Source organism: Anolis sagrei, chromosome 5 (assembly GCF_037176765.1).
Source record: "Anolis sagrei isolate rAnoSag1 chromosome 5, rAnoSag1.mat, whole genome shotgun sequence".
NCBI lineage: Eukaryota > Metazoa > Chordata > Lepidosauria > Squamata > Dactyloidae > Anolis > Anolis sagrei.
This window is the reverse complement of record NC_090025.1, coordinates 12,658,834-12,681,551: the sequence shown is the minus strand read 5'-3', so window position 1 is coordinate 12,681,551 and position 22,718 is coordinate 12,658,834. Positions and strand designations below refer to the sequence as shown.

The window sequence follows — 22,718 nt, the reverse complement described above, 5'->3', positions numbered from 1 at the left end:
TGGTCTTTAGTATGGGTGAAGGGATTGTGATGGAACTCGGTAATAATTGCAAAGTTTTTCCTCTTGTCAAAATAAGCATACTGTAGAATGGAGTGTAAAAAGTAGCTTTCAGTTAACATATTGAATGAGATATTTTCATTCTAATAACAAGGTATTCATGCAGAGCAAGATATGGAATTCTGCACTGAAATCACTGCAGCCATAGTGATAAGAACAGAACCTTTATTGCGATTTCAAAAGGCAATGGGCATGTTGCAAGTCAGCAGTGATAGCTCAGGCATTCAGTCCTTTAAAGCTCTTCCTGTTGCATCTAGAAAAAAACAACAATAAAGGACATTTCTTAAAATGACTACATATACATCACTAAGCAAAAATGAATGCAGAGGATGTTTGCACAACAAAATCAAAAGCCTCAATTTTATTGGTTACTTCCATCAGGAAGAGAATCATTTGTACTAATTTCTCTATGGTAAGTCAACATGTAGGTAAATCCTATTGGTTTGATTAATCTAACTCTGCCGGGACAGAATTGTAGTGTTTTCAGAAAAGGGCTTATTCACTCTGCATTCTGTGCCTTGTGTGTTTCTGAGCGTAGCATTGTCTGAAAAATTAAGTAAGATCAGAGAAACTGGGTTGTTGTAGGTTTTTTCGGGCTATATGGCCATGGTCTAGAGGCATGGTCTAGAATGCCTCTAGACCATAGCCATATAGCCCGAAAAAACCTACAACAACCCAGTGATTCCGGCCATGAAAGCCTTCGACAATACATTGATCAGAGAAACATCTGGCTAAGTCCTTATAGCTCAGGGGTGTCAAACCCATTTTCATTGAGCGCCACATCAACCTTATGGTTACTGCCAAATAGCTGCTGAATCCATGGACAGAGAATCCATGGCTACTACAGGGCCACACACACACACACACACACACACACACACACACACATATACATATATATATACATATACATACATACATAATTCCCTGGGAGAATATAAAGGAAGCATGGACCTCCCCAACTCATCACTTTTTGAATGCCTGGTGAGTAAATGGTGGTGGTGAACAGGGCGGCTGACTCCCTGGGATGGCTTTGGTGCCTTCCCTTCCCCATTAAATGACCCTCAACTTATCCACGGGCCATATCAAAATCAAAAATTTTGGCCTCCAAACCTGCTGTGGACTTATATATGAGGTCAACTTATTACATGAGTATATCAGTGCTGAGATCCATACTGAATACGGATTGTTATCCCTGTATAAATGAAACCATGTTCTGTGTTGACATAGAGAACCACAGTTTGTTATTTCTCACCTTCCTGAGCTTCTAACAACATTTTCTCTGTCATGTTCCCACCATTAGTTCTTCACACAAATGTCTGGAGTACATGTCTCTACAACTGCTGTTTTCACCTGAAAATAGAAGATCAAAAACCGAATGCCATTTTCATAGTGGTGCGTTGCTTTCTTCTATGCTATGCGTAGTTGCAAGACTCACGTTGGGAGAAAAGTGATATATAAAATAAAATAAATGGATGCATTAATATCCACCCACTGAGGGTAAAATCAGGGACTGGAATGCTGTTAGTTAGTCCTAGGTAGAGTAGAATTATGTCATTATTGTTGAATGGTGAGTCCAGATGTCGATAAATCAAGCTGATACAATGATCAGGGCTAACAACATCATTTACGCCAGTGGTTTAAATCCAAATCTTGCCAAATTCATATAGCTCAACCTTCCATATCCATTTTTTTTTACTTTGCCATTGTTCATAATGGGATTTGAGCACCCACAGAGTTTGGTATCCATAGCAGATACCCAGGGCCCATTGTAATTGTTGCCTTTAAGGATTTCCCAACTTAAAATGAACCAAAGATGGTCCTATCATGGGGTGTTTCTGGTACAATTTGTTCGGAGAGAGATTCCCATTGCCTTCCTCTGGGGCTGTAAAAGCATGATTTCCCCAAGGTCACTCAATAGGCCTCCACAGCTGAACAGAGATTTGAAGTCTGATCTCCCAGAGTCCTAATCTGACACTCCAACCAAGACATCATGCTGGCTCTCATACTTCTACTGTAAGTGGAGATTAAAGCAACATAAAGCAGTCATTTTTAAACAAAACCCCCACACTCACATGCATTGCTTTATGTGTTTGGCAGCATAGTTTCATAGTTAAATGATGGGGCATTATGCTAGGGATAGGGCTATGGAGCAATGCCATGGGCATGAGCCAAGGACACATAGAGAAGGACATGCCTAGAGAAGAGAAGGTTAAGAGGTGACATGTAGACACATTCAAATATTTGAAAGGATGCCCCATTGAGGAGGGGAAATGCTTGTTTTCTACTACTCTATAGACTAAGGACCTCATCAGATGGGCAGGGTTAAATGGGAGAAATCATGGGGCAACATCAGGCTCTGTTCTCGCCCATCAGGGCCCTTGACCTTTCTTTCCACGAAGTTTCTCCATCTGTCCCCACTTCCTCTTCAGCCCTTTTTGCTCTGCAATGTTGCCACCTTGGAGCCCCATGGAGTCCCATCAGAAGTAGTCCTGCACCATGTGATAGACTTTGTGGGACTCTGTTCTGGCAGCAGAGAGAAGCAGTGAGAAAATGCTCCTCTTGCTGCATCTGTTGAGGTCCTAAGACATGGAGCATTGATTCTAACTGCACAAGAAGAGGTTCCACCTAAACATTAGGAAGAACTTCATAATGGTTGGCAGTAGAAGTCTGGTGGAGTCCCTTTCTCTGGAAGTTTTTAAACAGAGGCCATCAATTGGGAATGCTTTGCCTGTATATTACTGCATGGAAGTGGGTTGGGCAGGTGACTCTTATGGTCTCTTCCAACTATGATTTCTCAAGGAAAGCATGCATGCATCAATGTCTGAGTGCAAAGACAATCCATTTATTTTGGACTCTTAACTAGGCAGGGATTCAGAAACTGGGAAACCTAAAAGCTCTTATCCTAAAAGCCAGTCTTACAGCAATAGCTCTTTACCTTCATTCCACAATATGTTGGAGGAGCATTCAAAAGGCAACAGGTGGAGGCAAACTTGGCCCGCTGCTGAACTAGTGCAGAAAGGACAGCTTCAGTAGCGTTGGGAAACTTCTTGACATATGTGTTTCTTAGCCTGCAGTAAAGGCAATAGTGTTACAGGCATTTTGTGCAAAAATATGCCAAAATTTTGAGTAACTTTGTGGTGCTGTAGTTACAAAGCTTTATTTATACCCTGCCACCATCTCAAGGAGGGACTCAGGGTGGCTCACAAACACTCAAGGTGCAAACATGCAAAATACAATAAAAGAGGACAAAAACAAAGCAATAACAAACTAATATAAAGAATACGTATAACAATGTTCCCTCCCCCCTTATGTCTTTGATGATACAATAGACTCATGTGTAGAACTATTTAACTAACATGGCTCCGTAACTTACATACTATATCCTATAATGTTTCTCATCTTTCCCTTCTTTTGTTGTTGTTGTTCATTCGTTCAGTCGTCTCCGACTCTTCGTGACCTCATGGACCAGCCTACGCCAGAGCTCCCTGTCGGCCGTTACCACCCCCAGCTCCCTCAAGGTCAGTCCAGACACTTCAAGGATGCCATCCATCCATCTTGCCCTTGGTCGGCCCCTCTTCCTTTTGCCTTCCACTTTCCCCAGCATAATTGTCTTCTCTAGGCTTTCCTGTCTCCTCATGATGTGGCCAAAGTACTTCAACTTTGTCTCTAGTATCTTTCCCTCCAGTGAGCAATTGGGCTTGATTTCCTGGAGGATGGACTGGTTGGATCTTCTTGCAGTCCAAGGCACTCTCAGCACTTTCCTCCAACACCACAGCTCAAAAGCATCGATCTTCCTTCGCTCAGCCTTCCCTAAGGTCCAGCTCTCACATCCGTAGGTGACTACAGGGAATACCATGGCTTTGACTAGGCGGATCTTTGTTGCCAGTCTGATGTCTCTACTCTTTACTATTTTATCGAGACTGGACATTGCTCTCCTCCCAAGAAGGAAGCGTCTTCTGATTTCCTGGCCACAGTCTGCATCTGCAGTCATCTTTGCACCTAGAAATACAAAGTCTGTCACGGCCTCCACGGTTTCTCCCTCTATTTCCCAGTTGTCAATCATTCTTGCTGCCATAATCTTGGTTTTTTTGGTGTTTAGCTGCAACCGGCTTTTGCGCTTTCTTCTTTCACCTTGATTAGAAGGCTCCTCAGCTCCTCCTCGCTTTCGGCCATCAGAGTGGTGTCATCTGCATATCTGAGGTTGTTAATGTTTCTTCCAGCAATTTTCACCCCAGCCTTGCATTCCTCAAGCCCTGCACATCGCATGATGTGTTCTGCATACAAGTTAAAAAGGTTGGGTGAGAGGATGCAGCCTTGCCGTACGCCTTTCCCAATCTTGAACCAGTCTGTTGTTCCGTGGTCAGTTCTGACTGTTGCTACTTGGTCCTTGTACAGATTCCTCAGGAGAGAGACAAGGTGGCTTGGGATGCCCATCCCACCAAGAACTTGCCACAATGTATTATGATCCACACAGTCAAAGGCTTTAGAATAGTCAATGAAGTCAAAGTCCCTTCTTTCCCCCCTTTTAAAATTGTTTATTTGAGTTATTTTTTTCCTTAACAAATAAAAAACTGATTTGCAAAATGAGAAAAATGTAGGGGGAGAAAAACTTAGTGTCATTTCATTAGGAGGAAAATAAATACAAGAGTGAAGTAAGAGAACATGTCTACCTATGCAGAAATACACAGATATTTAGGAAGGAGATACATCTCCATTTTAAAGATAGGAAAATGGGACAACGTATTGTCAAAGGCTTTTATGGCCGAAACCACTGGGCTGTTGTAGGTTTTTCGGGCTATATGGCCATGTTCTAGAAGCATTTTCTCCTGACATTTCGCCTGCATCTATGGCAGGCATCCTCAGAGGAACAATGTTTCATAAAAAAACAAACATTGTGAGCCAAGGATTTTTTTTTAAAAAAAACAACACTTCTTTAAAATTTATTTTGATTTATAGGAAGTCCCAGAAGGGCTCAAAATATGGGAAATGTTTTCTACATCCCCTAGAGATAATTTTTGTCTGTTTTGGAGCAACATTTTGAGCCCTGGAGACCACAAAGGGCCTCAGAAACAACCCCAGACAAACTACAGGCAGATCTTAAGCTAGACTTTGCCCACTTCTGTGTTACCTGAAGGAAAACAAACTTTAAAAGTATGAATGTATTGTCGAAGGGTTTCATGACTGGAATCACTCAGTTCTTGTTTTTTCGGGCTATATGGCCATGTTCTAGAGGCATTTCTCCTGACATTTCGCCTGCATCTATGGCAAGCTTCCTCAGAGGTGAGGTCTGCTGGAGCTGGGAAAAAAGGGGTTTATATATCTGTGGAATGACCAGGGTGAGACAAAAGGCTTTTGTAAGTTGGGCTAGGTGTGAATCTTTCAACTGACCACCTTGATTAGCATACAATGGGCTGACTGTGCCTGGAGCAAACTCTTCTTGAAGGGTGATTAGATGTCCCTGCCTGTTTTTCTCCCTGCTGTTTTTGCTGTTGCAATTTTAGAATTTTTTAATACTGGTAGCCAGATTTTGTTCATTTTCATGGTTTCTTCCTTTCTGTTGAAATTGTCCACATGGTTTGTGGATTTCAATGGCTTCTCTGTGTAGTCTGACATGGTGGTTGTGAGAGTGGTCCAGCATTTTTGTGTTCTCAAATAAAATGCTGTGTCCAGGTTGGTTCATCAGGTGCTCTGCTATGGCTGATTTCTCTGGTTGGAGTAGTCTGCAGTGCCTTTCATGTTCCTGGATTCTTGTTTGGGCGCTGCGTTTGGTGGTCCCTATGTAGACTTGTCCACAGCTGCATGGTATACGGTAGACTCCTGCAGAGGTGAGAGGATCCCTCTTGTCCTTTGCTGAACGTAGCATTTGTTGGATTTTCTTGGTGGGTTTGTAGATTGTTTGTATGTTGTGTTTCCTCATCAGCTTCCCTATGCGATCAGTGGTTCCCTTGATGTATGGCAGGAACACTTTTCCTCTGGGTGGATCTTCATCTTGACTCTCGTGGGTTGTTCTTGGTCTTGCAGCTCTTCTGATGTCTGAGGTGGAGTATCCATTGGCCTGGAGAGCCCAGTTGAGGTGGTTCAGTTCATCTTGGAGGAGGTGGGGTTCACAGATTCTTTTTGCACGGTCTGCCAAGGCTTTGATGGTGCTTCTTTTTTGACTTGGGTGATGGTTGGAGTTTTTATGTAGATATCTATCTGTGTGTGTGGGTTTTCTGTAAACGGTGTGACCCAATTGTTGATCTGGTTTGCGGATGACTAGGACATCTAGAAAAGGCAGTCTTCCTTCATTTTCTTTTTCCATGGTGAACTGGATGTTTGGGTGGATGCTGTTAAGATGGTCCAGGAACCTGTTGAGTTCTTCTTCTCCATGGCTCCAAATGGTGAAAGTATGACTTGTTCTTCTACAACATAATATTCATTTCTAGAGGTAGAATTTTTTTCATTTGCCAAATTTTAAACGAACATATGCAATATATACTCCACTAGGCTATGACAAAAACTCAGTATATTTTTTTTCAGTTTCCATAAGGAGGAAACCATAGGAATAAAATTAGTTTTCTAGTTTGATTGAAATATAAACAGATGCATATGTATGAATGCATGCTTATTTTTGGGAAAAAATCAGCCAAACATGCTTTTTTAACTGGAAAAAGGTATGCAAAATAGGTACACATTATAAAACTTGTGGGAAAATCCCAACTGAATACAAAACAACAATGAGATCAAAATGTAGGTGGATTTGGAGAAACACAATGGAACTGAGAAAATGAGAATCTCACCTTTTCTTGAATTCCAGGAAAACGTGATCTGTATAATCATCACAGAGTTGATTGCCTTTAGAAAGTATTTCTAATGTCTCCTCTGATGACTCAAGTCTCTGAAGAGGAGAAAGAAAACTTTAATGTTATAGGAATGAAAGACCTTTTCTATATAAACTGCAAGAGAAAATAAAACTGAGAGTTCTTTGTATGATGAGACACACCCCAGATACCTGCAATACTGTGTTATTTTCTGGGCACCACAAGAAGGGGAAGAAGCAACCTCCACCCCATCTCAACTTTCATTGCCCTCAATAGGAAGAGTTCTATCTCCTGTTGAGTCTTCCCCTCTTGTTTTGAAGGGACTCTTCAAATTAGAAATCTATCTCTTTCTCTGTATTTTTGTTGGGAATCAGACTATGTTTGTGTTTCAGGATCCTGATGTGGGAAATGATGAGGGAAATGATGGTGCTGAGGCTGAGGTACAAGATGGAGATAGTTTGGTCAATGATTTTCAGGCAGATAATGACAGAGAGGCCCCAGTGCAAAGGGCAGTTTCTCATGAGAATATTCCTGCTGGGACTATCAATGATAGTTCACTCCCTCTCTCTATGAGCTCTCAAGATTTGGGTTTAGAAAACAATCTGACACCTGGGAATTTTAATGAGCAGCCAGATAGGGAGCTGAAGAATAGGCGGCTGGAGATTAGCCAGGATCAACAGCAAACTCAGTGTTTACGTCCCTCCGAAAGGCTTCGTCTGATAAGGGGGAAATGTGGGGGGAAGCGAAACTAATTTCTGAGTTTCAGGATATAAAGTTTGCCTCAAGGGGAAACCTGTTAGATCAGGCATCATTTGGAAACCAAGTTCATGTGCCATGGAAAACCTGTTCATGGGGTCTTGTTCCCCTGGAGTTTTTTAGCCTTTTGGATTGTCTTTGCATCCTGTTTGATTTCTCTCTGGATTAATACTGTCTTGGATTGCTTTTATTACTTGTGTGGACATTGCTTTGTGTTGCTGCTTTTTATGAACATTACTTTTTGGAACCTTCTTTTTTTTGACAAGCATTTATTTCTTCTGGCTATTTACTAAGCTTCAATAAAAGAAGATTTATTTCTTCACTCTTTGTGTGGTGTGTTTTAAAGTCAGAGAGCTTCTTCCTGACCTGGAGTGCAACAATTTTCTTTCAAGGAGTAATGTAGCGGTGTGTGTATGGGTCCATGCACTCATTCTTTCTTCCTTTTGCTTTCATTTGAATCTCCTTTGGAATGGCTGGTCAGGAGTTTCAAATGTCTTCTAAATCATGGATGCATAAATTACATAACTAGCTTAAGCTTAAGAAGACAATTATGCTGGGGAAAGTGGAAGGTAAAAGGAAGAGGGGCCGACCAAGGGCAAGATGGATGGATGGCATCCTTGAAGTGACTGGACTGACCTTGAAGGAGCTGGGGGTGGTGACGGCCGACAGGGAGCTCTGGCGTGGGCTGGTCCACGAGGTCACGAAGAGTCGGAGACGACTGAACGAATGAACAACAAAGCTTAAGATGTTTTATTGATTGAGAGGGTAGAGATGGTGACATCCTGCACAATTCAATTCAGAGAGTCAAACGGTCTTGCAGATGAATATTCTTTCATCACGGTTTAGATTACATCCTTCACCACACTCAAGTACCCACAGGTTAGCCTAGAAGTTCAGGGTAGAATGTCACCCACAAACCTGGTCTGATCTCCTTTGTGGGGATGGCCAATTCAGTTTTCACTAGATGGACATGTAGCTTATATAGAATTTCTTAAACTTTTCCACTTAGTATCCCTTTAGGCATGATAATTTTTTACATGACCCTGGGTATATAGGCATATAAAATAAGTATAAAAATAAAAAAATGTACTGATAACAAATCAGCATTTCAAAGGCTTGCTAAACAGGCTAATTTTCTTTTTTACGAAGTACAGCTGAAACATCTTCTGCAAAGTCCTCTGTAAACACTACACAACAGGTTCATGTAAATCTCTAAAATAAGTATTTGATGATGTTCCAAAAACTTTTACTGTTGCCAAGTTTTTTGGGACCCCAATATTGAGATAACGGCCATTTGAAGTTGGGACCCAAAGTTGAAGAACTACTACTTTAGAGTGTATATTGAGGAAATGGGTGATTAGTCACTTACGATCCCTTATGAAATAAATTGCTCTGAATCCTGTGGATTAGTCTAGTTAGAGTAGACCTATTTAATTGCTGAACACTAAGCCAACACATTTATCAATCTAACTTATTCAATGGATCTTTTCTAGCTGGTAATGAGTATGGGATATCATACATTGCCCATTAATGTGCAAAGAAATTCAGTTGTGCATATAGACACACTTTGAGCATCTTGATTCAGCTGTGCAACCCGTCATTCAGTTCAAGGGTTGCATGACATGATTAATGGATGACTGAACAAGCAGTTGTTTTATGTTAGGCAACACTAGCGTTGGATCTTAGCCAATGTGTGTGCAGAGATGTTTCACCTGTGGGTTCCTACATTGATGGGGAGTTTGACTAACTGTTTTTCCACCTTTATGATTCTACCAGGAGGTGACAACATGGGCTCCTTGGACTGAAAATGGAGAAAAACACCTCCCCAGAGCCAGTGATGAGCACTGCCACCAGAAGCCAGAAATAAAAGGAGAAGCCCTTGCCTTTGTTTGTTGTTGTGTGTCTCTTTGTATATGATTGTAAAGGCATTGAATGTTTGCCGATGTATGTAAATGCTGTAATCCGCTCTGAGTCCCTTAGGGGAGAAGAAAGTGTATTATTGTTGTTATTGTTATTATTATTATTATTATTATTAGTAGTAGTAGTAGTAGTGAGGGGAGAATGCTCAGAACATTGTTGTATTTTACCTTCCGATTAAAGCAAGCATTGAAGTCGGGATCACTGCAGCAAGCATTCACAAATTTTTGGCCAGCATCATACAAGGCAGTATGAATAGCTTCTGGAGCACGTGGAAATTTCCGAGCTGTGTAATGTATATACCTATAATAGACAGAAAGTGTTACAAAACCCTTTGCCTTTTTTCATCTGCCCAAGGTCAATGGATACAGTATGCGATGGTTTGAATGATCCCTACTTATTCCCGAAATTAGTAAAAACATAGCGATTGGGAATACGAATAACCCATAAATGCCTTCAAAAACCACCTTACTGAATTCTGGCCACAGTTATTCAAGATCTTAGATACCTCCCTATATAGATCTTGGAAGCCTTTTTTCTGGATTACAAATCTCAAAATCTCCACCAAGGTCATGGTAATGGAGGATTTTGGTTTTTAGTCAACTGTTCTAAGGATTGTTGTAACAAAGAAAAACAGAGGAGTAAAAAAGGTTAGACCTCATCTGGAAGAATACTGTGTCAAGCTGTGGACACCGAAGGGCAACCAAAATGATCAAAGGTCTGGAAATCAAGCCCTTTGGGGAAGAGCTGAGGGAGCTGGGTGTGTTTAGCTTGGAGAAAAGAAGGCTGTGAGGGGACATGATCGCCATGTTTAAATATTTGACTGGATGCCACATAGAAGTGGGAGCAAATTTCTGCTGTTCTGAAGACCAGAACATGGAGCAGTGGATTCAAATTGCAGGAAAAAAGATTCCACCAAAACATTAGGGAGAATTCCTGATGGTGAGATCTATTCGGCAGAGGAATAAGCTGACTCAGAGCGTGATGGAGTCTCTTTCTCTAAAGGTTTTTGATCAGAGGCTGGATGGCCATCTGTCAGGGGTGGTTGGATTCTACTTTTCCTGCATAGGAAGGGGGTGAACTGGATGGGCCTTGAGGTCTCTTCCAATTCTATGATTCTATGAATTAAAATTCTTTTACAATTGCACCTACTGATACTGCTTGGTAATGATTACTCGGCACAAACTTCAGTGAGTGTCATCCAGGGCAGGAAATGGGGCAGAGTCCACTTACTCATAGAATGCTCTCTCTTGCCCTTCGCCACAGAGCACTTCTTCAGTTGATTGCACAAAATCGGGAAGATCAACAGGTTTGGCCCAAGGAAGGGAATAGATGCATAAATATTTTCTCAAGTCAGTCGCTGAGGCACAGCACTCTTTAATCCTGTCATCACTGCCTGGAAGTTTTTCACAGATTTTGGCTGTGTGTGCCAACACCTAGATCGAAAGAAAAAGCAAGGAAAGGATTTTCAAAACCAACAGACCGCCCACATTGCAAAGTTATAGCAGTTCGACACCATTTTAACTGTTACAAAATGAGAATTATGTCTGTTAAGTTCTCAATAGGGTCTATTTTGCTCTTTAGTCCTATTTAGAATTCACCCAATTTCTTTACATTTGGACTGGAAAGAACTTTGGAAAAAGTCTGGAGAACAAGCCCTATGAGGAGCGGCTTAAGGAGCTGGGCATGTTTAGCCTGAAGAAGAGAAGGCTGAGAGGAGATATGATAGCCATGTATAAATATGTGAGAGGAAGCCACAGGTAGGAGGGAGCAAGCTTGTTTTCTGCTTCCCTGGAGACTAGGACACGGAACAATGGCTTCAAACTACAAGAAAGGAGATTCCATCTGAACATGAGGAAGAACTTCCTGACTGTGAGAGCCATTCAGCAGTGGAACTCTCTGCCCCGGAGTGTGGTGGAGGCTCCTTCTTTGGAAGCTTTTAAACAGAGGCTGGATGGCCATCTGTCAGGGGTGATTTGAATGCAATATTCCTGCTTCTTGGCAGAATGGGGTTGGACTGAATGGCCCAGGAGGTCTCTTCCAACTCTAGGATTCTATGATTCTATGAATGTGGGAACAATGGAGACAAACTGATTCATAATGAAAGGCTTGTAGTCCTGAACCCTTCAAGTTGTTTCTGACAGCAAGCCTATAGTGAACCAGGCCCGTAGTCCAGGGGGGGCTGGGCTTGAGCCCCCCCTCCCCAAATTCTCATGGTGGTCTGCGAGAAGGCCTTACTGGTACATTATTTAAACTGTTATGTTTATTCATATCATGATCTGATCACCATGCTCAATATATCCCATATGCATGGGGGTATTGGGATAATGATACAAAAGGTTTGCTAGGGTAGATCCTGAGCCCCCCCCCCCCCCGAATCAAAATCCTGGCTACGGGCCTGTAGTGAACCTATCTTTCTTTTTCCTTGACAAGACAACTTACAGCAATGCAATGAAATGTAATAGATCTAGACATCAGAGCAAACGTGGCAGAAAACTGGCAGAGTGAGTCTATCCCGATGTGGGCTAATATTAATCTGAAGGTCTATGATGCAGTAATAAAGATAGCAAAAAAGTAACTTTTTTGGTTCCCAGCATAGTATTCCATTCATCAGAGTTGTTTCAACTGGTTACTGTTATCATAAATATTGTACACTAACTTTTAAGAATTCCACTGAAGATGAAACCAAATTTTAGGAATGATTTTTGTTGTTGTTTGCCATTGTCTTTGTCTGAGGCTAAGAAAGAATGACTCTGTGGGTTTCCATAGCTGAGAGTCCTAGTCCATCACTCAAACCAGTACTTCACACTGGCTCCTGCATATATGTTTATTCTTATTTCCCCATTGTACCTTGCTTATGGGGAAAGACAATAGCAGGTGCTGCTATTGGAGAAGCACCTGTCAGTAAGCATGATGAGCATAAAAGTAGAAGCCTTTTTATGCTTTTGGCTAGGGTTATTCATAGCACCCAGAATATAGAAAGTACTGGTACCATCATAGAGTGATAGTATATTTGCTTTACACATACTAAAGAAAAACTCCTGTTTGAAGACCTAATCAGTGCTGAAAACTTTGGGCGAGGTTGACCAAAAGGCCATAACCAGTTTATGGTAACATATTTTATTTTGGCTGCTATAAGGGAGGTTTGCGTACCATATTCAATGACTGCGTAAATGGAGTTCTGCATGGAAAACATCTCCACATAAAGTTCACAGAAGAACATATGAATGGGAATTGAACATTTATCCACATATATTGGGCTTTGTTGATATTCAGGATATGAGTGCTGCAGTAGTTCGAGAGTTCGACTAAGACTTCATAAACCAAGGTTTGAATCCCCTCTCAGTCATGAAATTGGGTGACCTTGGGTCGGCCACAATCTCTCAACAACAGAGGAAGGCAATGACAAATCTCTTCTGAACAATCCTTGCCAAGAAATCGTGTAATAGGGATCCTTTAGGGTCACCAAAGGTTGGAAATTTATTATTATTTATTTCCTATATTTATACCCCGCCCTTCTCCCCCCGAAAGGGACTCAGGGTGGCCTAACAAAAGCATCATACAATGCTAGAATCATAAAAACAACCACAGTACAATCAAAATATTAAAATTAAAACAACAATTAAAACAATAATAATGACACATCTATTAAAATCGAAATCCAAAAACCAGTTCAGGTCAATTCATTGCCATAAGTTGTGTGATCTTCTTCCACTTGCTGCTTGGTTCCATAACCAGGTCTTGATTTTTCTTCTACAAGACAAGAGGAAGGTGGCCAATCTGATATCTCTAGGGAAGGCGTTCCATAGGTGGGGGACCACTGCTGAGAAGGCCCTGTCTCTCATCCCCATCAACCGTGTTTGTGATAGTGGTGGGATTGAGAGCATGGCCTCTCCTGAAGATCTTAAACTTCGTTATGGTTTGTGGCAGGAGATACGTTTGGACAGGTATTCTGGGCCAGGACCATTTAGGGCTTTAAAGGTTAAAACCAGCACTTTGAATTGTGCTTTGAAGCTGATCAGTAGCCAGTGGAGCTGGCGTAACAAAGGAGTTGTATGTTCCTTGTACATCGCTCTGGTGAGCAACCTGGCTGCCAATCGTTGGACTAGTTGAAGCTTCTGGGCAGTCTTCAAAGACAGCCCCATGTAGAGTGCATTGCAGTAGTCTATTCGGGATGTAACAAAGAGCATGGACCACCATGGCCAAGTCAGACTTCTCAGGTCTTGAAGGTGCACAACAACAACAACAAGAAAATATAATTCTGACAGTAGATGCAAACTCTATGTTGAAGCAGTCTTTATCTTGACTATTCTTTTCCAAGATCATGCAAGCTTAGTATAAGGCTATGGTTCTAGACACACATGGAACAATGCCAAGGCTTGCTGTTTAAAACATTTCCCAGGTGCCAGTTGAAGAATGTGTCTTGTTCTTGAACACTCACCTCTTTTTGGATACACTGCTCTTCCATTGAATCACAGCACTTGGAAAGCACTTCGGCAGAATCTTCAGCAAGAGATAAGACATCGTCAAAGGAAGCAGTGGGACTTCTCTGGGTAAATGTGATGAAATAGCTAGATGGGGCACATAGAATATAAAAGGGTTTAGATGGCCTTTGCTGCACCAAAGCAACCTGCCTAATCTTTTAAAGCATTTTCTAGTACAGATGTTGGCAACAGGTGACCCTTTGGATGTTGCTGGACTACAGAGGGCGGCATATGAAACAAAATAAATGTTGCTGGGCTGCAGTAGGCTAGAGAGTTGGGCCTTAGCAACATAGCTAGTGTAATTACACTGCAAAGTAATACTTAACCTGTACAGTGATAGTTATACAATAAAGATTTCCTTTATACTGTGGAATTAATGGAATCCTGGGAATTGCAGTTTGGAAAGGCACTCAGCACTCCGAGAAGTCTCCAAAGACTTGTAAAACTACAAGTCTCTTGATTCCATAGCATTGACCCACGACAGCTAAAGTGGTGCCAATATCCATTAATTCTACATTGTGTGTGAACCCAAAGTAGCACAAATAGAATTGTATTGTTGAAGGCTTTCATGGCTGTAATCACTGGGTTGTGGCTGTGTTCTAGAAGCATTCTTTCCTGATGTTTTGCCTGCATCTATAGCAGACCTCACAACTTCTGAGGATGCATCAATAGGAGCATAGTGTCTAGATCTAGGGAAGTAATGCTACCCCTCTATTCCGCTTTGGTCAGACCACACCTGGAATATTGTGTCCAATTCTGGGCACCACAATTCAAGAGAGATATTGACAAGCTGAAATGTGTCCAGAGGAGGGCGACTAAAATGATCAAGGGTCTGGAGAACAAGCCCTATGAGGAGTGGCTTAAGGAGCTGGGCATGTTTAGCCTGAAGAAGAGAAGGCTGAGAGGAGATATGATAGCCATGTATAAATATGTGAAGGGAAGCCACAGGGAGGAGGGAGCAAGCTTGTTTTCTGCTTCCCTGGAGACTAGGACGCGAAAGAATGGCTTCAAACTACAAGAAAGGAGATTCCATCTGAACACGAGGAAGAACTTCCTGACTGTGAGAGCCATTCAGCAGTGAAACTCTCTGCCCCGGAGTGTGGTGGAGGCTCCTTCTTTGGAAGCTTTTAAACAGAGGCTGGATGGCCATCTGTCAGGGGTGATTTGAATGCAATATTCCTGCTTCTTGGCAGGGGGTTGGACTGGATGGCCCATGAGGTCTCTTCCAACTCTTTGATTCTATGATTCTATGATTCTATGTCTGCTATAGATGCAGGTAAAATGTCAGGAGAGAATGCTTCTAGAACATGGCCATACAGCCCAAAAAACCTACAACAACTCACAAATAGAATTCAAGTCAATTTTTAAAATTCTAGTCAAACCACATTTTCATTATTGAATGTCTCCTTATACTAGGACCTCTCTGCACTGCCATGAATTCAGAAGAAGTCATTTAAAGTATCCCCTTGGAAATGGCGGTAAACTCAGAATTAGCCCAAAGAAGTTATTTTTTAATCTTTTAACTATATTGCTCTTTTTAAACTGCAAAGTCCCAATTGAAAAGTCTGATCTGCCACAAATGCTTGACATTTCCATATTTGCTTTGTACCTGAGCTTTGTTTTATCTTTGCCAAACACGGCGTAGCGAGAACACGCTTTGTTGGATAGATGCGTGAGTGTCCGGAGAGATGTCCTTTCCAGCCGCTGCAAAACAGAAACGTTCTCAGAGATTCAAACTGGTATGGGAAAACCCCACCCAGCAGGCTTAAAATGCTTTACAAAGGCTCATCAAATTTGCTCTCAGCCTTACATCTGATGAGAACTAAGGGATTTTTCAACCCCCTATCTGCACTGCAGTGAAAGTTTATTTGCATCAGTGGAGGCTTTTGAAATTCTAGATGCAACAGGGAAGATCGATGTTGGAATAAGGCTGTTGCTGTGGTGGACAACAATATGAGCTTTTTGAAAAAATCTCAAGGAGAACGACCACCAATCTTTGTCCTGAAAAGAAAACACAATTACCTCTTTTGAGAAGCAGGCCATGGGATGCGCATCGGCACAACACTTTCCAACAATGGATAAGTAGGTTGTTGTAGAGGCCAACAGCAATGGCAATGGGGTATGGCTGTTGTCACTGGAATACTCATAGAGAAACCTAAGAATTGGGCCACAAAAGCACACATAAGAAGGAAACAAGTGGGTCTGGTTTAGTCATTGTGATATTTACATTGCTGAATTCTGCCACAATCAGTCTAACCAAGCTTTTTTGTGTGTCTCAGGAGCGACTTGAGAAACTACAAGTTGCTTCTGGTGTGAGAGAATTGGCCATCTGCAAGGATGTTGCCCAGGGGACACCTAGATGTTTTACTATCCTGCAGGAGGCTTCTCTCATGTCCTCACATGGGGAGCTGGAGCTGACAGAGGGAGCTCATCCATGCTCTTCCCGGATTTGAACCTGCAACCTGTCGGTCTTCAGTCCTGCCAGCACAAGGGTTTAACCCACTGTGCTACCAGGGGCTCCTGACCAAGCTAGTAACCTATAACATGCCTCTGGAAATTCTCATGTTGGGAATCAAAATGAATGTCTTTCTGTGTTCTTCATGTGAAAGTGTTATATGTGAAGTACACTACTTACATAACTGTAAACAACCATAGACTGCTTTGGGTCCCATACTCAAGCGCACAAAGTGTGATCTATCAGGCTCTCATAATCTTTTTTCTTACAGAATCTGATACAAATAGGTTCCTGAAAACACTGAACTATTTGAAAGGGACATAAAAGTCCAGAGATTTCCATATGGACTGTCCAGTTCACTAGGATGTATCTTTGCAGCCTACCTGTCTGCAATGTCATGGGGATCTTTTTTGAAGGCCTCACAAAGTTCATCAGAAGATGGTTCCATATAGGTGAAGAACTCCTTGGGTGGATGTTTCAAGGCTGCCAGACAAAGTTTTCGAGACAAGCCTTCCTCAGTACAACATGCAGCTGTCCCAGGATGCTTGGGGAAAGGTGAATTTGGATCACAGGATTTGGCTGAGAGAGCTGTAGACTGAAGACAATGGTATGTGTACAACAGAAAAGGAATGAGATACATTCAGAAGAATAAAATGAGATAGAGAGCAGTTACATTTTGATGAGATTCCATTGTCCCTGCAGGGATGGCTCAAGATATTTTGCTGCATATTTGTGGCTATTAAATGTTGTTAAAGCTATTTTGACCTCTGGTGATCCCATGACGGAGAGACCCTGGAGTTCCTCAATCTTCAATAGCCCTGCTCAGGTCTTCCAGGCTCAGGGTTGTGGCTTTCTTCTTTGAGTCTATCTTTCTGGAATATAGTCTTTCTCTTTTCTGCTGCCGACCAAGCATTATCGTCTTTTTTATTGAGTTATCTTTTCTCATGATATGGCCAAAGAACAACAGTACCACTACAGGCATCTTATCTTCTAGGGTAGCATTTCTCAAATTTCCTAATGCCGCAACCCCTTAATACAGTTCCTCGTGTTATGGTGACCCCCAGCCATAAAATTATTTTTGTTGCTACTTCATAACTGTAATTTTGCTACATTTTGAATTGTAATGTAAATATCTGATATGCAGGATGTATTTTCATTCACTGGACTAAATTTGGTACAAATATACAATATGCCCAAATTTGAATACTGATGGGGTTGGGGGCGGGATAGATTTTGTCATTTGGGAGTTGTAGTTGCTGGGATTTAAAGTTCACCTACAATCAAAGAGCATTCTGAACTCCACCAATAATAGAATTGGGCCAAACTTCCCACACAGAATCCCCATGCCTTGAAGGGACTCGCTGGTATGACTCTCCCTCCAGCCTCGCACACTCTCCCTTGCCTGCACATGCGTACCATGCTGCCATGTGTGGAACACGCCTGCTCTCCCCTCCCTCACTTTGAGTCTCCGAAACAGCCCTCCCCTTGGTTGAGAGGCCAGCCAATCACAGTGGAGGAGGAATTTTGTGGGAGGATTCGCAGTCTGTCTCCCAAAAGGAAGAGAAGGACAAGCGGAGAGATCTTCAGACGTCTCTGCCAAAGGGGTTCCTAAGACCATCAGAAATATGTGTTTTCTGATGGGCTTTGATGCTCCCTCTGAAACCCCCTTGTGACCCCCCTGGGGGTACCGACCCCCAGGTTGAGAAATGCTGTTCTAGGGAGAGTTCTGGCTTGATGTGCTCTGGGACCCATTGGTTTGTCTTTTTGAGCATTCTTTGGAACTTTTCTCCAGCACCATATTTCAAATGAGTTGATTTTTGTCTATCAGCTTTCTTTGCTATCCAACTTTCACAATACATACAAATATATAAAAATGGAAAATACAGTGGCATGGAGGATCCTAACTTTAGTATTCAGCTATATATTTTTACACATAAGGATCTTGTCTAGGTCTTTCATAGCTGTCCTTCCAAGTACTAGTCTTCTTCTGATTTTTTGGCTGCAGTCTCAGTTAATGACTGTAGTAGTCTCTGATTTATGACTGAGCCAAGGAATGAAAACCTTGAATTATTTCAATGTCTTCATCATCTACTGTAAAACTATGTAAATTATCTGTGATCATTGTTTGTGTTTTCTTAATGTTCAATTGTAACCTTAAATTTGCACTTTCTTCTTGACTTTTTACATTACTTGTTCCAAGTCTTTGCTACTTTCTGCTAGTAGTATGCGTCATATACATATATTAAACTGTTACATATAGCAAAGTACAAAATAATATTCCTTCCGGGCCTTTTCATATGTACAGCTGTTAGACCAAGTCTTCATCTTATATCTCTGCATTTAGTTTTTGTGGATTGAGTATAGAATTTTCCATTTGTCTCTGTTGGATATTATTTACAGTAAACACCAAAACCAGGATTGGATTTACCAATGTTGTTGAATCAATGGTAGTAAAAGGAGCTTGGGGAATATACCTCAGTGGTGTAGCACTCAGGATCAGCCCCTTCCACACAGCATTTCTCTGCAAGGGCAACAATCTCATTCACAATACTGGAGATTTCCTCAAATGTGGCACTGCAATACTTTCTGCTGTTCAAGACAATAGTTCTGTGGAAAAACCAGAAAGACAGATTATACTGACCTGATAAACTTGCCTTCCTATTTTGTGCCAAGGAATTCTTCAGTTGGCTTGGCTAAGGGCTTTGGAATAAAATCTAATAGATTTCAGATTTAATAGATTTTGAATTCATAGTCCTCCTACCATGTTGTGGTGCTGGAGCTTAAGCACCACAATGATGCCACGAGCGAAACCGTGAAGGGACACACATGACAGGAAAGTCATGGCAGAGAGATCAGACCACACCCGATCCCTGGGGAAGGTAATGGCAACCCATCCCAGTATTCTTGCCATGAAAACTAAATGGATCAGTACAACCAGAGATATGTTGGTATGGCATCGGAAGATGGGAATCCCAGGTCGGAAGGTGGTCAAAATGCTACTGGGGAGGCCTTGAAGTGACTGGCTTGACCTTGAAGGAGCTGGAGGTGGTGACGGCCAACAGGGAGCTCTGGCATGGGCTGATACATGCCCATGATGAGGCCCTCAAGACTCTGGTTTCAGTCCCAAGAGAAGATGCAGATGTTCATAGTTAAAAACGTCCTTGAAGATCAACTGACATTTTTTGCAGTTCCTCTCATTAAAAGGTTGCCAGCTTTCTCACCCATTAAACTCAAACAAAAGAGTCGGAAGTGATTGAACAAAGAGTCGGAAGTGATTGAACAAATAAACAACAACAGTCCTCATAGGGAGGAGCCTTTAACAGCCTCACTAAACTACAAACCCCAGAACTCTGCAGGAGGCAGAAACTGGATTTAAAGTGGATTCATTCTCTAGTGTGATGAAGCAGCTAGATATGTTTTTGAAAACTCTGCACTACTTTTGAGCATAGATTTGAACAGAATATGGAAATATTATCCTTTTACATTACAGATTTCAGAAAAACCCAGCCAGCATGGCCAGTTTCCATGCTTCATCGGGGATTCTGTAAGTTGCAGCCCATAAAGTCAATCTCACCAAGAACTCCGCTAGTGTTGTGCACTATATACTGATCTAGAACTTAGAAAGTTCATTGTTGGATCATAACACCCAAGATCCAGTTACTAGTAGCTGAGAAAGTGATGTTCCCAAGGTCTGAGTTTGCATCATGCTAAAGGATTAGGTAAAAAGTTAGTGCTGAAAACAGCCATGTAAAAGAACCAGGGCTATAGAATTCAAAACACAAAACATAGTGATGTCTTTTGCTTCTCCAAAGTTCAACTTTAACTTCAAGGTTGATAATTGTTGGGGAAATCAGACATTCTCAGGAGTAATACATTATTGTGAGCTGTTCCTGTTGCAATCCAAAAATATTTTGCTGATGTATTGGGGTGCATCTAGTTTCTACACAGTAAAGTTTATGCATTTTGACACCACTTTAACTAACATTTCTCAGTGTTATGGGATCACGGGAGTTGTAGTTTTACAAGGTCTTTCACCTTATTTATTCTTTATTTACTATATTTTTTATCCTACCTTTCTCTACCCTAAGGTGACTCAAGGTGGCTGACAGATAGGCAATAATTCAATGCTTTCACAACAATATACAGATAAAGTACATTAAAATTAAAATCAAAATTAAATACATTAAAATATTATAAAACATTGCTATCAGTATAAAACCATGCAATCTGCAATCACAATCCAGGTCATTCCAGTAGTCACCAAACTACAAATCTTGGGATCTCATAGCATTGAGCCATATCAGTTAAAGTGTGTCAAACTGCATTAATTTTACAGTGTAGATGCATCCTTGATCTTGAGTAGGTGGTTAAGACCTAGGTACAGGTATACCTCAGTTAGCAATGTAGATGTGATCCTGGACATTAATTCTTTTAACATACAATTTGGTCCCTGAGGCAGAATTAACTTGTATAAAATAGGAATTATTTCTCCAGAAAGAACATGCTTCAGGCCTAGACATCATATTTATCACGGAAGTGTCCACATTTGGTGTCCAAAATGGTGTCCAGTAAGGCTAAACATGGGACAATGAATTCACAAGACATGGGTTCAATATACCTACATGCTACGGAACTTATCTCTTCCCAAGCTGTTGAACTCTTGGCAGATTTTTTCCTTGAAGTAATCTCGTCCTGAAAAAACACAATCAGTAAGATGCCAATTAATTAAAATGCAAGCTATATTGCCGAAAGAGAGAGAGAGAGAGGCAAAAGTAATAAGTTTTTGAATGTTTTAATGCAAAAAAAGAGAGGAAGAAGAGTTTCAAAGGAACCAGGTGGCTTTTGATGTCCTGAAGCTATTGGATTTTTTCGTTTTCATTTCAGTTGGCTGATTTATTACAGCAGAAGATAAACTTTCATATTGAAAGGTTCTAGAGAGCAGATGCTTCAAAGTCCACCTTAAGTCATGTTCCCAATTTTATTTTGTCAAAACTTGCATTAAATGAGTGGATCCTGACCTTTTCTTAAAAGTATGAGTATCATACAATCATAGAATCAAAGAGTTGGAAGAGACCTCATGGGCCATCCAGTCCAACCCCCTGCCAAGAAGCATTCATAACATGGACACCTAAGGTTGCATGTTAAAAATATTGCCTTTCCTTGAAAAGAGATAGTCCAAACGAACAGAGCCCATCACCTTGACACATTCTCATTCCAAAAAGAGAAACCTTATAACGGAGATCAACGACAGCCTGGGCAGGGGGACAAGCAATCCCAACACAGCCCACCAGTTTAAAGGGTTAACGTTCAGCTGGACACTACTTTTAACAACGCTAAATGACCATGACAAGGGGGAAAGACTCTCTTATCCCACCTCAGCAATATTGTTGAGTGACCAACTATATTAACATTGTTAATGACCAATGTAATAGGTAGATTCGCCACCACCACCTCAATTAAATGTCTGAGGAAAACATGTGTGAATGTGAAATAGGTAAAGTTTGTTCAAGCCTTTGGTTCCTCTTTAATGACTGCTTCTCTTGCTGACTGGACTGAAATTAAGTTGTCTTCAGGCTAGCTGAGATCTATAGAGTGTGATAGACCGAGGCAGACACCAGTTTAAAGATGAAATTAGAAACAGGTTTATTTAAACTTGATGAACAGATCAACTCTTAATAAGAGTGGTACAAAAGCGTAATGCGGTTACTGAGGTTTAGCTGGTTAGACAGGCAGTCTCTTCTTAAGACTATAACTTTTGTTCCTGTGAGTTCCTTGCTTCACACTGTTCACTACAGTGACACAGTGTGTCCCTGAGAACAGCCCACTGACTGCCTCACAGAGCAAAATAGGCTTTCCTTCACTGACCCTTCTATGTACAGTGAACCAGGAACCTTTGCCTTTAATATGCTCTAACCCTCAAGGCTCACTTCAAAAGTTCTCTCTCCGGGGGGGGGGGGGGGTCGGGGGGGGCTGAGTTTCGGGGGTGTGTGTGTGTGTGTGTGTGTGGCTGAGTCTGAGTGAAAGAGGGTCTAGCCTAGCAAACCTTTTGTATCATAACCCCAATACCCCCATGCATATGGGATATATTGAGTATGGTGATCAGATCATGATATGAATAAACATAACAGTTTAAATAATGCACCAATAAGGCCTTTTTGTGAACCACCATGAAAATTTCGGGGGGGGGGGGGGCTGGAGCCCCCTGAGCCCCCCCCCCACCCCGGCTACATGCCTGCAGCTCCCTCT

The 22,718-nt window shown here is 41.6% G+C and overlaps 1 protein-coding gene across 1 annotated transcript in view; it reads right to left on the bottom strand.

Moving 5' to 3' along the window:
* Window positions 1–205: 205 nt before the first annotated feature.
* Window positions 206–22,718, bottom strand: part of GC (GC vitamin D binding protein) — a 34,548-nt gene continuing 12,035 nt past the window's right edge. Inside the window, exons 2-13 of the mRNA XM_060779407.2 lie at window positions 21,095–21,164; window positions 18,947–19,079; window positions 16,856–17,067; window positions 16,040–16,172; window positions 15,627–15,721; window positions 13,975–14,104; window positions 10,767–10,969; window positions 9,704–9,836; window positions 6,840–6,937; window positions 2,996–3,128; window positions 1,313–1,410; window positions 206–310 (exon numbers count right to left, since the gene is read on the bottom strand). Coding sequence (XP_060635390.2) covers window positions 1,357–1,410; window positions 2,996–3,128; window positions 6,840–6,937; window positions 9,704–9,836; window positions 10,767–10,969; window positions 13,975–14,104; window positions 15,627–15,721; window positions 16,040–16,172; window positions 16,856–17,067; window positions 18,947–19,079; window positions 21,095–21,164 — 1,394 coding nt within the window. The 3' untranslated portion in view covers window positions 206–310; window positions 1,313–1,356. The remainder of the gene's footprint in view (window positions 311–1,312; window positions 1,411–2,995; window positions 3,129–6,839; window positions 6,938–9,703; window positions 9,837–10,766; window positions 10,970–13,974; window positions 14,105–15,626; window positions 15,722–16,039; window positions 16,173–16,855; window positions 17,068–18,946; window positions 19,080–21,094; window positions 21,165–22,718) is intronic.